The 17,780-nt window shown below is 43.1% G+C and overlaps 1 protein-coding gene across 1 annotated transcript; it reads right to left on the bottom strand.

Moving 5' to 3' along the window:
* Positions 1–16,781: 16,781 nt before the first annotated feature.
* On the bottom strand, positions 16,782–17,378 carry LOC120054419 (GTP-binding protein Di-Ras1-like). The gene has a single exon (XM_039001835.1). The coding sequence runs from the start codon at positions 17,376–17,378 to the stop codon at positions 16,782–16,784; it is 597 nt and encodes a 198-aa protein (XP_038857763.1).
* Positions 17,379–17,780: the final 402 nt, after the last annotated feature.

Genomic DNA, 17,780 nt, shown 5'->3' with positions numbered 1-17,780 from the left:
GCAGAATCGGCCAAAACAAACAGCTTGTAACCCCATTTTGTCGGTTTGTTGCGCATGTACTGTTTTAGGCCAATTCTGGCCTTTGAGGCTACCATTCTCTCATCTATGGAAAGGTTCTGGGCGGGCTGAAAATATGTCTTGCATGCCTCAATGATATCGTGGTAGAGAGGTTTAATCTTGCAGAGTTTATCAAACCCTGCCGTGCCTCGTTTCGTCTCGTTGTCCTTATCAACTTCTGGGTCACCAATGTGAAGCGCCCATGAAATTTTCAGAAACCTCTTGCAAGACATGACCGTTGAGGGGAAAGGCAGTTGATAGAGGGGTGAAGTTTTCCAGTAGTCTTTCAGGGTTTTCAACTTCACCACCCCCATGTAGATGACCATAGACAGGTAGCAAAACAGATCTGAAATGGAAATGTCCTTCCATGCCTCTGTCTTGCCTTCCTGCTTCTTAGCGCCATACTTATTTGTGTTCATCACCAGGGTATCAACAACTGCCGAGGTGAAGAACAACTGGAAAAGTTGCATGGGGGTGTATTTGGAAGTCAGGTCCAATTGAGGGCCTACTGGGCGTTTTGGGCGGAAAAGTGGAGATGGTGGGGCCACATCCTCCTCTAGAACAGAGTGCCAACGGTCCTCCTCCGCTCTGGCAGGTTCCACGCTGGACGCTCTGGACGGTTCCACGCTGCCCTTCCTCCGCTTCTTTGCCGCTGCCTTACCACCCCTTGATGGCCGGGCGGGGGTAGGTGTGGTGCCGGAAACAGCAGGGGTCCAGCTGGATGGACCAGCTTCAGTGGGGGATTTGCACCTTGGCTCCCAATCAGAATCGCTGGGACTGTGAAATAAAGACACAGACACATATTATATATACAAATAGTGCCTATGGTGAGGTTTTGTCCATTCCATTTTAGATAGAAAATACATGTAAACAATTAGGTAATAATTATACAGACACACATATTATATATACAAATAGTGCCTATGGTGAGGTTGTCCATTCCATTTTAGATATAAAATACATGTAAACAATTAGGTAATAATTATACAGACACAGACACACATATTATATATACAAATAGTGCCTATGGTGAGGTTGTCCATTCCATTTTAGATATAAAATACATGTAAACAATTAGGTAATAATTATACAGACACACATATTATATATACAAATAGTGCCTATGGTGAGGTTGTCCATTCCATTTTAGATATAAAATACATGTAAACAATTAGGTAATAATTATACAGACACACAGACATACACCCACAATGTAGAGCAATATGTACTTTCTACATTTCAATATACTTGTGTACTTTATATTTCATGTCCTAGTCATATTTTTATATAAGGCAAATAAAATACAAATATCTCAAACAACTCAAATGAATAATATTTGATATTATTAATTTCAAACAACGTTACTTACCGATCCAAAACTGCGTCTTCCCCGTAGAGGAACATCTCCTCAAATTCAGAATCAAAAGATTGATTAGACTCACTAGATTCATTATGGTGTTCACTATCTCTATCAATTTCCTCAATTATATCGTTTAAGTCCGTGTACTTTGTCTTCGTCTTTGCTTTGACTGATTTATTTGCCATTATTATGTCTTGAAAATGCTCTAAAATAAACTGTTGCGGTGCGTAAACGGCGTGTCTGTTTCTTGTAGATTTTTCAATGGCGAATGGCTGTGTGTACGCACGAGTTTAGGACAAAGGATATTCTTCCCGGGTCGAACCATTACATGTTCCCTCAGTTCATTGGCTATCTATCCAGCTAGATTTCAAGAAGATCAGTGGTCATTGGTCCGAAATACAGTCAATCAACGAAGGACAGGCCACCTGATTTGCGCGTAATGAGGTCGTTGTTTGGTGTGTTCAAATCAGTTCCTTTCGGTCAATATGTCCCGGGAAAAGAACCATGATGTTTGGTTGTTTTACTAACAAACAGAGGATTGTAACGAAACCGAACTTGACTGGATAAACGTCCGTTTAGAGTGAGTAATTACAATGAATGTTACGTCCAAAGTTGAAAGACGGTGAATTTTCCACACAAGCCGTTTACAAAATGTTTCGTGTTAGGCTCTAAAAATGGATTATATCGAACAAAACGCCACTTCATTGTTTCGTCGTGACCTTTAGGATTGCCAAAAGAAGAAAATTACCTCAGGTAATTGATGAATTTTATTGCTATTTCTGACTTTCGTGACTAATGTACTTTGCTGTAACTGCACCTAATGTGTTGTTTACTGTTGTTTACTGATCGATAATCGCTTTTGCAGTGAAGCTTTTCGAAATCGGACATATTGGCTAGATTAACAAGAGGTATAGCTTTGATTTGGTGTATAACACTTCTGATTTAATTGAAGCTAAATATTTATAAATATGTCATTTCGGCAATATTTTTTTTTTTTTGTGAAACGTTCCGCTAGCGGAACCCCGGGGCTAGACAGGTTAATGCGAGTGTAGCGAAATGCTTGTGCTTCTAGTTCCTACTATGCAGTACCATCTAACAAGTAATCTAACAAATTCACAACAACTACCTTATCCACACAAACACACACAAATGTAAAGGGATGAATAGAATATGTACATATAAATATATGGATGAGCAATGGCGTGCGGCATAGGCAAGATACAGTAGATGGTATAGAATACAGTAAATACATATGAGCTGAGTAATGTAGGATACAGTTGAAGTTGGAAGTTTACATATACTTAACTTGGAGTCAATAAAACTCCTTTTTCAACCACTCCACAAATTTCTTGTTAACAAACTATCGTTTTGGCAAGTCGGTTAGGACATCTACTTTGCGCATGACACGAGTAATTTTTCCAGCAATTGTTTACAGACACATTATTTCACTTATAATTCACTGTATCACAATTCCAGTGGGTCAGAAGTTTACATACACTAAGTTGACTGTGCCTTTAAACAGCTTGGGAAATTCCAGAAAATTATGTCATGGCTTTAGAAGCTTCTGATAGGCTAATTGACATCATTTGAGTCAATTGGAGGTGTACCTGTGGATGTATTTCAAGGCCTACCTTCAAACTCAGTGCCTCTTTGCTTGACATCATGGGAAAATCAAAAGAAATCAGCCAAGACCTCAGAAAACAAATTGGAGACCTCCACAAGTCTGGTTCATCCTTGTGAGAAATTTCCAAATACCTGAAGGGACCACGTTCATCTGTACAAACAAAAGTACGCAAGTATAAACACCATGGGACCATGCAGCCGTCATACCGCTCAGGAAGGAGACGTGTTCTGTCTCCTAGAGATGAATGTACTTTGGTGCGAAAAGTGCAAATCAATCCCAGAACAACAGCAAAGGACCTTGTGAAGATGCTGGAGGAAACGGGTACAAAAGTATCTATATCCACAGTAAAACGAGTCCTACAGTGGGGAGAAGAAGTATTTGATACACTGCCGATTTTGCAGATTTTCCTACTTACAAAGCATGTAGAGGTCTGTAATTTTTATCATAGGTACACTTCAACTGTGAGAGACGGAATCTAAAACAAAAATCCAGAAAATCACATTGTATGATTTTTAAGTAATTAATTTGCATTTTATTGCATGACATAAGTATTTGATACATCAGAAAAGCAGAACTTAATATTTGTTACAGAAACCTTTGTTTGCAATTACAGAGATCATACGTTTCCTGTAGTTCTTGACCAGGTTTGCACACACTGCAGCAGGGATTTTGGCCCACTCCTCCATACAGACCTTCTCCAGATCCTTCAGGTTTCGGGGCTGTCGCTGGGCAATACGGACTTTCAGCTCCCTCCAAAGATTTTCTATTGGGTTCAGGTCTGGAGACTGGCTAGGCCACTCCAGGACCTTGAGATGTTTCTTACGGAGCCACTCCTTAGTTGCCCTGGCTGTGTGTTTTGGGTCGTTGTCATGCTGGAAGATCCAGCCACGACCCATCTTCAATGCTCTTACTGAGGGAAGGAGGTTGTTGGCCAAGATCTCGCGATACATGGCCCCATCCATCCTCCCCTCAATACGGTGCAGTCGTCCTGTCCCCTTTGCAGAAAAGCATCCCCAAAGAATGATGTTTCCACCTCCATGCTTCACGGTTGGGATGGTGTTCTTGGGATTGTACTCATCCTTCTTCTTCCTCCAAACATGGCGAGTGGAGTTTAGACCAAAAAGCTCTATTTTTGTCTCATCAGACCACATGACCTTCTCCCATTCCTCCTCTGGATCATCCAGATGGTCATTGGCAAACTTCAGACGGGCCTGGACATGCGCTGGCTTGAGCAGGGGGACCTTGCGTGCGCTGTAGGATTTTAATCCATGACGGCGTAGTGTGTTACTAATGGTTTTCTTTGAGACTGTGGTCCCAGCTCTCTTCAGGTCATTGACCAGGTCCTGCCGTGTAGTTCTGGGCTGATCCCTCACCTTCCTCATGATCATTGATGCCCCACGAGGTGAGATCTTGCATGAAGCCCCAAACCGAGGGTGATTGACCGTCATCTTGAACTTCTTCCATTTTCTAATAATTGCACCAACAGTTGTTGCCTTCTCACCAAGCTGCTTGCCTATTGTCCTGTAGCCCATCTCCGCCTTGTGCAGGTCTACAATTTATCCCTGATGTCCTTACACAGCTCTCTGGTCTTGGCCATTGTGGAGAGGTTGGAGTCTGTTTGATTGAGTGTGTGGACAGGTGTCTTTTATACAGGTAACGAGTTCAAACAGGTGCAGTTAATACAGGTAATGAGTGGAGAACAGGAGGGCTTCTTAAAGAAAAACTAACAGGTCTTTGAGAGCCAGAATTCTTACTGGTTGGTAGGTGATCAAATACTTATGTCATGCAATAAAATGCTAATGAATTACTTAAAAATCATACAATGTGATTTTCTGGATTTTTGTTTTAGATTCCGTCTCTAACAGTTGAAGTGTACCTATGATAAAAAATTACAGACCTCTACATGCTTTGTAAGTAGGAAAACCTGCAAAATCGGCAGTGTATCAAATACTTATTCTCCCCACTGTATATCAACATAACCTGAAAGGCCGCTCAGCAAGGAAGAAGCCACTGCTCCAAAACCGCCATAAAAAAGCCAGACTACGGTTTGCAACTGCACATGGGGACAAAGATCGTACTTTTTGGTGAAATGTCCTCTGGTCTGATGAAACAAAAATAGAACTGTTTGGCCATAACCGAAGAACACCATCCCAACCGAGTGGCCATCCCAAAGCCCTGACCTCAATCCTATAGAAAATTTGTGAGCAGAAATGAAAAAGCGTGTGCGAGCAAGAAGGCCTACAAACTTGACTCAGTTACACCAGCTCTGTCAGGAGGAATGGGCCAAAATTCACCCAACTTATTGTGGGAAGCTTGTGAAAGGCTACCCGAAACGTTTGACCCAAGTTAAACAATTTAAAGGCAATGCTACCAAATACTAATTGAGTGTATGTAAACTTCTGACCAGCTGGGAATGTGATGAAAGAAATAAAACGTGAAATAATTCTCTCTACTATTATTCTGACATTTCACATTCTTAAAATAAAGTAGTGAGTCTAACTGATCTAAGACAGGGAATTTGTACTTGTCACGCCCTGACCTTTTTATGTCTCTATTTTGGTTTGGTCAGGGTGTGAGTTGGTGGGCATTCTATGTTGTGTGTTCTATGTTTTCTATATCTGTGTGTTTGGCCGGGTGTGGTTCTCAATCAGAGGCAGCTGTCTATCGTTGTCTCTGATTGAGAACCATACTTAGGTAGCCTTTTCCCACCTGTATTTTGTGGGTAGTTGTTTTCTGTTTTGTGTTGCTGCACCTAACAGGACTGTTTCGTTTCGTTCATTCTCGTTGTTATTTTGTTTAGTGTTCTGTTTTAATAAATTAACATGAACACTTTACCACGCTGCGCTTTGGTCCGATGATTCCTCATCTTCAGACGACGAACGTTACAGTACTAGGATTAAATGTCATGAATTGTGAAAAACTGAGTTTAAATATATTTGGCTAAGGTGTACGTAAACTTCCGACTTCAACTGTATGTAAACAATATTAAAGTGGCGTTATTTAAAGTGACTAGTGATACCTTTTATTAAGTCCATTTATTTAAGTGGCCAGAGATTTGAGTCTATGTTGGCAGCAGCCTCTCTATGTTAGTGATGGCTGTGGTAACAGTCTGATGGCCTTGAGATAGAAGCTGTTTTTCAGTCTCTCCCAGCTTTGATGCACCTGTACTGACCTTGCCTTCTGGATGATAGTGGAGTGAACAGGCAGGGGCTCGGGTGGTTGCTGTCCTTGATGATCTTTTTGGTCTTCCTGTGGCATCGGGTGCTGTAGGTGTCCTGGAGGGCAGGTAGTTTGCCCCCGGTGATGTTTGCCCCCGGGTACTATGGTGTTAAATGCTGAGCTGTAGTCAATGAACAACATTTTTACATAGGTATTCCTCTTGTCCAGATAGGATAGGGCAGTGTGATGGCGATTGCATCGTCAGTGGACCTATTGGGGCGGTAAGCAAATTGGAGTTGGTCTAGGGTATCAGGTAGGGTGGAGGTGATATGATCCTTGACTAGTCTCTCAATGCACTTCATGATGACAGAAGCGAGTGCAATGGGGCGATAGTCATTTAGTTCAGTTACATTAGCATTCTTGGGAACAGGAACAATGTTGGCCATCTTGAAGCATGTGGGGACAACAGACTGGGTTAGGGATTGGTTGAATATGTCCGTAAACACACCAGCCAGCTGGTCTACGCATGCTCTGAGGACGCGGCTAGGGATGCCGTCTGGGACCGGCAGCCTTGCGAGGGTTAACATGTTTAAAAGTTTTACTCATGTTGGCCACGGAGAAGGAGAGCCCAAAGGCTTTGGTAGCGGGCCGAGTCAGTGGCACTGTATTGTCCTCAAAGTGAGCAAAATAGTTGTTTAATTTGTCTGGGAGCGAGATGTCGATGTCCGCGACGGGGCTAGTTTTCTTTTCATAATCCGTGATTGACTGTAGACCCTGCCACATACGTCTCGTGTTTGAGCCGTTGAATTGCGACTCTACTTTGTCTCTATACTGACGCTTTGCTTGTTTGATTGCCTTGAGGAGGGAATAGCTGGACTGTTTGTATTCGGTCATGTTTCCGGTCGCCTTGCCATGATTAAAAGAGGTGGTTCGCGCTTTCAGTTTTGCACGAATGCTTCCATTAATCCACGGTTTCTGGTTAGGGAAGGTTTTAATAGTCACAGTGGGTACAACATCTCCGATGCACTTGCTAGTAAACTCGCTCACCGAGTCAGCGTATACATCAATGTTGTTGTATGACGCTATCCGGATCATATCCCAGTCCATGTGATCGAAGCAATCTTGAAGCGTGGAATCTGATTGGTCAGACCAGCGTTGTATTGACCTGAGCATGGGCGTTTCCTGTTTTAGTTTCTGTCTATAGGCTGGGAGCAACAAAATGGATACATGGTCAGATTTGGTCAGGGCGCGGGAGGGCTTTGTATGCATCGCAGAAGTTCGAGTAGCAATGATCCAGAATTCTGCCAGCTCGTGTTGCACATTCGATATGGTGATAGAATTTAGGGAGTATTGATCTTAGGTTAGCTTTGTTAAAGTCTGCAGCTACAATAAATGCAGCCTCAGGATGTATGGTTTCCAGTTAACATAGAGTCCAGTGAAGTTCTTTCAGGGCCGACGAGGTATCTGCTTGGGGGGGATATACACGGCTGTGACTATAATCAAAGAGAATTCTCTTGGAAGATAATGCGGTCGGCATTTGATTGTAAGGAATTCTAGGTCAGGTGAACAAAAGGACTTGAGTTCCTGCATGTTGTTGTGATTACACCATGAGTCGTTAATCATAAGGCATACACCCCAGCCTTTCTTCTTACCAGAGAGATGTTTGTTTCTGTCAGCGCGATGCGTGAAGAAACCGGGTGGCTGTATCGACTCTGACAACGTATCCCGAGTGAGCCACGTTTCCGTGAAACAGAGAATGTTACAATCTCTGATGTCTCTCTTGAAGGCAACTCCTGCCCTAATTTCGTCCACCTTGTTATCTAGAGATTGGACATTGGTGAGTAATATGCTAGGAAGCGGTGGATGGTGTGCTCGCCTTCTGAGTCTGACCAGTAGGCCGCTCCGTCAGCCTCTCCTGCGGCGACCGCTTTGTTTTGGGTCAGCCTCTGGGATAAGATCGCATGTCCAGGATGGAGGTCCGAACAAAGGATCCGCTTTGGGAAAGACGTATTCTTGGTCGTAATGATGGTAAGTTGACATCGCTTTTATATTCAATAGTTCTTCCTGGCTGTATGTAATAACACTTGAGATTTTCTGGGCTAACTATGTAAGAAATAGTACATAAAAATCAAATAACTGCATAGTTTTGTAAGGACCTGAAGCGAGGCGACCATCTCTGTCAGCGCCATAATCTCTCGGTCCCAGCTTTGATGCACCTTTACTGACCTCGCCTTCTGGATGGTAGCGGGGTGAACAGGCCGGATGGCTGAGGTCCTTGATGATCTTCTTGGCCTTCCTGTGACACTGGGTGCTGTAGATATTAGCCTCTGAGGCTGATATTGAATCTGATCAGCCAGCCAGGAATAGAGCTCGCCCCCTGGATCAGATATGCATCTGCCTGTAAAGCACTTTGACAGCTAATCTGCCTGCAAAGAGCCTTAACTATAAAACAGCCTACAAGGCAGCACCCTGATTTATCAACCTCTGAGGCTGAAATTGAATCTGATCAGCCTGTCAGGAATGGAGCTTACCCACTGTAAATGTAAATATTATCCACAAAACATGAAGTGTCCCTTATAATTATACACATATCAGTTATGCATGTATAACAAGCTAGCTTTCTAACTAACAAGACTACCGAGCTAGCTAGCTCACAAGATTAGCCAAGTCTTGGGGGTCTTGGGGGCGGCATGCAGCCTGAGAAACAGAGCTGCATTTCAGGCATAGTTCAGGGCTTAAAAGCCGCAGGGCTCCTTGCTGAAGTGGCTATAGTGCATCTGAACAAATTAATGGATGATGCGTGGTACTTTTGTTATGTCGTGATCACAGTAAAAGGATCTTGTGATCATGACCAAACAACTTTTGTCATGTAGTGGTCGTGAGATAAATAAGTTGTGATCTCGACGTAACAAGTGTACTATTTTCTTATTCATATGTCCTCACTGGACTTCCATACCATTGAGTGCTTTTGACCAAGAAGTGACAGGTTGGAGTGAAATCTCCTCTGTGCTCTATCGGCACCATGGGCAGCGCCCTACACACTAAAGCAATGCCTTTGAAAACCTAGGCTGACTAAGGAATGTATTTTGCCATTCCATACCCTACATTTTTGCTGAAACAACGCTACTGGCTATACCACCAAGGTTTTGAACAAATCCACCAGCTAGATTGTGTCTTACCTTTTTAGGAGAGATGCAGCCTGTTAATGCTCTGTGGAACTTCCTGGGTAATAGATCATTCCATTCTCCCTGAAATGTTCTTGTAAGATCCCCCTCAAATGCCAATGGGATTAGTTGAGCTTTCCTCGGGTGTAGCATGCTTCTTCTGTGCTGACTGAACACGTTTGTAAAAATGGAAAATTAGTTCTCGCATGTAGCTGTGGACTCCCCACTCATGAGGCCTAGGATTTCATTTTGAATATCGTGTGACGCGTATGTGCATTGTGGGGTATGGTGCTAAACACCTTGGCAAGTTCCTTGTCTTTTCAAAGAGTATATTCCATCACAGACAGAAGAACTCCACTGCCCCCATCCCCTCTTAACTCTATTGCATCTAATGTCCCCCTCAATGGTTGCTGATTTGAAACAAGGAACTCAATCATTTCCACAATCGCCGACAAAATACATATGATTTCTTGCCAACTAACAAGTGTTGACACCAATGTTCCCATAGCACTTCAAACTTGTTTTTCTTTCCACAGTGCAGTGCATTTCAAATGCTCTTTGCTTGATGCGTGTCTAGCGAATCCTTTGGAACTATCAATAGCATGCTTCAATTTAGAATACCCAGCTCTTTGTGACGGCCTTGTCTGCGTTAGCATTGGACCCAACAAAATGCCGTATCTGCAGTAACCGAGTATTGCAGCCACTCTCTTCCTATTAACCAACAGCTATTATATGAATACTTCTGGACAGAAAATCTGTGGCTGTTAGGATTCTAGGCTAACCTGGGCTGGCTCCTCTGTTCCAAGATTGTCAGGAACAGTCGGAGGTGGAAGGGGTTGTGGCGCCATTATCCTGGCAGCGCTTGTGGAAGAGTGGGTAGGCTCTGCTAGCTGGATCACGGCAGCATCATCGCTGCTGGTCTTGGTGGTGGCCTTGGTGGTTTAATGCTGCTGCTGCTCATCACTCTCTTTCTCCGTTGGCTTTGTTTGGGTAATTTGGCAAAGCCAATTTCTGATATCCACCCTGGCAGATTAGCTGGTTCGAGCTAGCTAAACAGGCTAAGGTTTATAACACTACCGCTTTTTACAGCTAGCTAAGAAGCTAGCAAACTAAACTCTGTAGTGGTGGGGAGTGAGGCAGAGTGAAGCAACTTCAACAGTAAACTTGACACCGCCTGGAGGCATATCCCGTTATTTACTTAGCCTACCACAGATGAGAAGCGTTTTCCCCCCACTTTTTTATGGAAACCCAAATGAGTCCTACATAACCACCCCAGTGGGTTTCCATAGCCTCCCAACACACACGGCGGCACGCTCTGTCCATTGTGCTGACACCGTGTAGCGAATATACAGATTTTGCGCCAACCTGTCACTCAATCGTTTGAACTTTTTGGCAATAAAACTAAAACTGAGGTGGCACAAGTTTCAAGCACACTTTGCGCCCTCGTGGAGCCAGGCCCGAGTAAAGTCCAGGAATGTTTTTTAGGTCATAATAACTGTGTTCAGATGGACCTACAAACAGTACAGTTAGGAGAGTAGGAAAAAAAAATACTATCAATCAATGGAAAAAATGATTAAACTCTTAGGTAAAGTATGTATTTTTAGGGCAATCTCTGTAAAACATTTAGAGAGGTTCAAGACCCTCGTAAAACATCACAGTAGAATAGGATGTATTACAAAAGGAAATAGTCAATTGGTAGTGTACTGGGTAAGATGGGTTAGTCTGTGGCTGTAAATAGCAGTAGAAGAAGTGTTGTTGTTGTGGTAGGGTAAAAAAATAAGTAATATGGATATGTTATATGGGGATAAAAAAATATATACGGGTTTGATAAAGCATGTAAACATCAGTGCCACTCAAAGGATGCTGGCTGCATATTTTGTGCAATCTACAAATTTCATTCTGTTTTAGTCACTGCACAGTAATTTTTCAGCAGGAATTGAAGGATTACTCATTTTTAGGCGAGGGTTTAATGAGGCATCACGCAAATGTGAGACATCTCTCCCCCCAAAAAATATGACTACAGTAACAAATAGCAAAGATGGCTGCCAAGCAAAACTAAATGAAAAATTATAACTGAATTAAGCACCTTGTGGTATAGTGGAAAAATCTATAATATTGAAAACTCAAGGTGTCAAGCATCCCAAATCCGTAAAAAGATTATGATAGAAAATTGCATGAGATTGTACGATTTTGAAAGCATAAGTCACTCCCGATCCTGTGTAGTGTGTGACCTGGATGTGGTGTCATTCTCACCCAGAAATACAGCGGCGCGTTACGATATATGCTACATAGAACGAACATGCCTCTCTCTGATATGTACAATAAGGACTCTCTCTGCAGGGCAGGAAGAATGCTATTTTTGTCATGCCCTGAAAAGGATCTCGTCATCTGATCAAATCAAAATAAATACAGAGGTAACTACATTTAGGTGTTACTCCTCTGTCCATAATATTGTATCTCTGGATGATGGCGTTAATATAAAGCAACACTGAAAAATGTCATGGGGAACATCTCTTCTTGACCCTTCCCCAGTCAGAGCACATTGGAGTCAGTCATGTGTTGCTAATGATAGGGTACGACAGCCTTGAATCTGTATCTGTTGGTGAAACAGTGACACTCTGTAACCCTGTATACTGTAGTGTACACATTGTCCTCCTGGCTAGGCTACTACTACGGCACATTGGCCCTGTGTAATCCCCTTATAGCTGTCTGTTGGCTTCTTCCTCTCTCTCTCTCCTGCCCTCTACTTAGTAAGCATCCCGATGGCAGCTCGTGCTCGTTCTCTGCAGTGATAAAACACTGTTGCCCTGCAACCTGTCCAATCCTCCGAGCAAATCCCCCCATTGATTTCAGCCTGCTCCTTCCAACCGCCGGACTCGTGGGCTTTTTCGCCGCTAGCCAATCAATGAAGAAGACAGCTTGTTCGGTAGCCATCATCCATCCAGCTGCAGCTGCTGCACAGAACCTCCCTCTGCTTCAATAATGGATGACACGACGAGTCAGCATTCAGACGGAGTAGAATAACATCTACAATGTAATCATGGTGCCGTTATAACAGCACTGTCTGGGAGGAAACAGTGAACGTGTACAGGAATGACGGGTGTAATTTTCTTTCTGGGAACTAACTGAATACAAAACAGTCAGGCTGTTGAAAAGATAGGGACATCTATTGGGATGAGGGGTTAGTGTTGGATAAATGTTCTATCATTCTATTCATATTAGGCAATGAATGAAATGGTACAGCACACCTAAGAGCAAGTATTTCTCTAAGTAAAATGATCATGTACTTACTCCTGTAGGACTCATTCTTTAAACTAGTGGTGTAGAGGAGTGTAAACGCAAGTAAAGGAAATTTACCCACTTTTTTTGCACAACAGTTTGCCCGCCTTTTGGGGGAAAATGCTTTGAAAATATAGGGAGAGTTACTTTTCTCACTGCGACTGGCAATCAGAGTTTACCTACCTATTTTATTACCACTACATCACTGCTTTAGACATTGCATGTAACAGTGTGCATGTAAATTGACCAATTACCAATTATATGTACATTTAGTTGTCTTTATTTGGCAGTTCCTTTATATGATTCAAATTGCAAAATACCCTCAAGTGAAATTATTCATCCAGAGCACTTCAAAGGGTTTACCAAAAGATCAAATGTCACTGTACTCCAAATCCTCAAAGTGCTGTCATATTGCTAAAGCAATGGCATGTGATTTTTGGATTGCAACAAATATTCAATAGGGAGGAGAGGCAAAGCAAGACAATATGAGCATTTGGAGCATAAAATATATTATTTACAGTATATTATACAGTATATTAACAGAAGATAGGCATATAATGTGATCAACATTGATATAGACACCTAATTTAATGATATGAGGGTCCAAATATTTGTGCTATAGAGATGAATTACATTTATTCAAAAACGTTTACATTTCGAACGTGCTTTGACTGCTTGTTGCTTTTGTTATTTGTTTGTGCTTTGTTTAGCTAAAGCTCACTTAAATGTTGAAATGATACAACATGTCAAGTCAACTGGTAGGAAAGGCATTTCAAATGTACAGCAAAATGCAGAGACCACTTGCAGCTATATTTCCTATATTTTTATTACTACACATGCTACTGTTAATTAGCAACCTTTGATAGGCCTAACCTGTACCTGTAATATACAGTGCATTCGGAAAGTATTCAGACACTTTTACTTTTTACACATTTTGTTACATTCCAGCCTTATTCTAAAATTGATTAAATAAATATTTTCCTCCTCAATCTACACACAATACCCCATAATGACAGAGCGAAAACAGGTTTTTAGACATTTTAGCAAATGTAATTCAAATAAAAGAATTGAAAAAATATTTACACAAGTATTCAGACCCTTTGCTATGAGACTCGAAATTGAGCTCAGGTACAATTTGGTTCCATTGATCATCCGAGAGATGTTTCTACAACTTGACTGGAGTCCACCTGTGGTAAATTCAATTGATTGGACATGATTTGGAAAGGCACACACCTGTCTATATAAGGTCCCACAGTTGACAGTGCATGCCAGAGCAGGAACCAAGCAATGAGGTCGAAGGAATTGTCCGTAGAGCTCGGAGACAGGATTGGGTCAACACAGATCTGGGGAAGGACACCAAAACATTTCTGCAGCATTGAAGGTCCCCAAGAACACAGTGGCCTCCATCATTCTTATATGGAAGAAGTTTGGAACTGTAACGTCCTGACCAGTTCTTATGTGTTTTGCTTGTTTAGTGTTGGTCAGGACGTGAGCTGGGTGGGAATTCTATGTTGTGTGTCTAGTTTGTCTGTTTCTGTGTTCAGCCTAATATGGTTCTCAATCAGAGGCAGCTGTCAATCGTTGTCCCTGATTGAGAATCATATATAGGAGGCTTGTTTTGTGTTGGGATTTTGTGGGTGATTGTTTCCTGTCTTCTGTCTTTGTGTTCTGCACCAGATAGGACTGTTTCGGTTTTCACATTTCTTGTTTTGTTGTTTGTAGTGTTCTAATATATTCTTTATTAAATCATGTTGAACACTAGCCACGCTGCGTTTTGGTCCTCTCCTTCATCCCAGGAAGAAAACCGTTACAGGAACCACCAAGATTCTTCCTAGAGCTAGCCGCCCGGCCAAACTGAGGAATCTGAGGAGAAGGGCCTTGGTCAGGGAGGTGACCAAGAACCACCAAGAACCACCATGGTCACTCTGAAGGAGCTCCAGAGTTCCTCTGTGGAGATGGGAGAATCTTCTAGAAGGACAATCATCTCTGCAGCACTCCATCAACCAGGCCTTTATGGTGGCCAGACGGAAGCCACTCCTCAGTAAAAGGCACAGCCCGCTTGGAGTTTTCCAAAAGGCACCTAAAGACTCTCAGACCATGAGAAACAAGATTCTCTAGTCTGCTGAAACCAAGATTGAACTCTTTGGCCTGAATGCCAAACATCACGTCTGGAGGAAACCTGGCGCCATCCCTACGGTGAAGCAAGGTGGTGGCAGCATCATGCTGTGGGGATGTTTTTCAGCGGCAGGGACTGGGAGACTAGTCAGGATCAAGGGAAAGATGAACAGAGCAAAGTACAGAGAGAGCCCTGATGAAACCTGCTCCAGAGTGCTCAGGACTTCAGACTGGGGCGAAGGTTCACCTTCCAACAGGACAACGACCCTAAGCACACAGCCAAGACAATGCAGGAGTGGCTTCGGGACAAGTTTCTGAATGTCCTTCAGTGGCCCAGCCAGAGCCCGGACTTGAACCCGATCTCAAACATCTCTGGAGAGACCTGAAAATAGCTGTGCAGCGATGCCCACCCATCCAACCTGACAGAGCTTGAGAGGATCTGCACAAAAGAATGGGAGAAACTCCCCAAATACAGGTGTGCCAAGCTTGTAGCGTCATACCCAAGAAGACTCAAGACTGTAATTGCTTCAGCAAAGTACTGAGTAAAGGGTCTGAATACTTATGTAAATGTGATATTTCAGCTTTTTATTTTTAATAACTTTGCTAAAATTTCTAAAAGCCTGTTTTAAATGTTTGAATACGGTTGTAACGTAACAAAAGGTGGAAAAAGTCAAGGGGTCTGAAAAATGTCAGAATGCACTGTATAATGAATCAATAACTTTCCGTCAACAACTTGGGGCTCTATTCAATCTGTATTACTGCAGCGATAGAAATGTAAAGGTCATTTCCGATTGAGCCAACATACAGCGCATTCGGAATGTATTCAGACCCCTTCCCTTTTTCCACATTTTGTTACATTACAGCCTTATTCTAAAATGGATTACATAAATAAAAATCCTCATCAATCTACACACAATGCCCCGTAATGACAAAGTAAAAACAGGTTCTTAAACATTTTTGCAATGTAAATTGTAAATGTGACATTTTTTTATTTATTTTTATTTTTTATTTGCAAGCATTTCTAAAAATCTGTTTTTGCTTTGTCATTATGGGGCATTGTGTGAAGATTTATGAATATTTTTGTTTGTTTGTTGAAAAAGTCAAGGGGTCTGAATACTTTCCGAATGCACTGTATGCAGCGTTTACCGTGAATGCAGTCTCCTCTAACGCGAGAACATTGCCTCTAAATGTAAATGATGCTGTAGTGCTGAACTTCTGCTGTACAGATTGAATAGAGCCCTTTATTGATGACAATGTCCAGGTCTCAACTCCCATCCAATTACCAGGTAAATACAGAGAGACTGAAGGGCAAAAGTCCAACTTGTGCTTATGGAAATGTACTTGAATTGATGAAAGTCATGTTTCCATTACTTTCACATTAAACTTGATACCCTCTCATCTCCCACAAATCCACCCTATTCCCTTTCACAATCATAAGAGTCAGGTGGCTATCTCATATTAGCAGGAGACAGACAGCTATAGGGAAAAGAGGGCATACGTGGAGTGAATAATATTGAAATGGGCACTGTGTAGGGAGTTCCCCCTTTTTGTCATTATACCCTGAACAGGATATGAATTCTCAGGGCTCCATATTCTTTTCTTTTTCCCATCACAGCAGAGATGCATCAATATTTGACCTTCTCTTAGAACTTGACTCTTGTGTCCCAAACTTTTCTATTCGGGCCTTCAGTGGCATACATGTTTTGATGGAGAGGCAAACCTCCAAATCAAAACCAGTGAGACAGACGGGTTGACTGTGCCCTAGGGGCGATTCCTGGTTAATGGTATGAGCAGAGTGGGGGAAAGGTGGAGATGGGGGTAGTGGTATAAAGTAAGGGGGGGTTGCCTCTTTCGGGATAACAAAATCCCTCTCAGACGACCCCCATTCCACCCCCACCCCAACCTTCCCTCCATTCCTCGAAGTGAGTCTCTTCAAGAATGCCCACCCTTTCCACCACCACCACCACTACCCTCCCCAACCTCTGTCTTTCCTCCTTAGGGGTCAGGCATCACCTCTCCCTCCCTACATGATGCTGCACTTGCCCTTAAGCTTGTCGGCATGCTTCTGCTTGCCGGAGCGCTTGCCGTCGACGCTCAGACTCATGTTCCTCTTCTTCTCCAGGGTGAGCAGCTCCTGGAAGAGCTCCTTGACGTTGCAGTTCATCTTGGCCGAGGTTTCCATGAAGGCACACTTCCATGCTGTCGCCTGCGCCTCACCATCCTTGGTCTCCACCTCACGCTGGGTCTCGTCGCTCTTGTTGCCCACCAGCATGACGGGGATGGCGTCCACGCTGCCCTTGATGGCCAGCACCTGCTGGTAGATGGGCTTGAGCTCCTCCAGAGACTGGCGGCTGGTGACGGAGTAGACCAGGATGAAGGCGTGGCCCTTGGAGATGGACAGGCGCTGCATGGCGGGGAACTGGTGGCTGCCCGTGGTGTCGGTGATCTGGAGGGTGCACACGCTCTTGTCACAGCTGATCACCTGGCGGTAGGTGTCCTCCACAGTGGGGATGTAGGTGTCCCGGAAGGTTCCCTTGACAAAGCGAAGGACCAAGGAGCTCTTGCCCACACCGCCAGCCCCAAACACCACAACACGGTAGTCATTGCTCTGCTCTGGCATGTTGGGGGGGGGGGTTTGGATCCCTGTTATTATCTGTTTCCTAAGACCTGAGGAAGAGAAGGAAGAGAAGATCAGGAATGGTCATCAAAGGATGGGATCAGAAACAGTATCAGAAAAAACATGAATGCCATTCAACTATGTTGATTGGAATTCGCCTTGTAGTTGAAGCTACCCCAGCAGGAGTAGTTGGTTGACATGATGTCATTTCAATCACTTTTGCCAGCTGGGACAAGGCAATACAAATATCCCCACTACAATCACATTAGAGTGAGATCGTACACAACACAATAGCATAATCATGACATACAGTGAGCTTGATCTCGAGAAAGCATACATTTTCTTATCTAAATAGCATCCTCGCTATCTTCTTGTGCACTTGAACAATATCTCAGAGACCCTCGA

The sequence above is a fragment of the Salvelinus namaycush genome, chromosome 10 (genome assembly GCF_016432855.1).
Source record: "Salvelinus namaycush isolate Seneca chromosome 10, SaNama_1.0, whole genome shotgun sequence".
NCBI classification, from domain to species: domain Eukaryota; kingdom Metazoa; phylum Chordata; class Actinopteri; order Salmoniformes; family Salmonidae; genus Salvelinus; species Salvelinus namaycush.
Note: the sequence above shows the minus strand (reverse complement) of the source record. Positions and strands in the feature narration are given on the sequence as shown.

What these genes read in the sequence shown, in the direction of transcription:
- LOC120054419 (XM_039001835.1), bottom strand. Translation starts at nt 17,378, where the DNA reads ATGCCAGAGCAGAGCAATGACTACCGTGTTGTGGTGTTTGGGGCTGGC.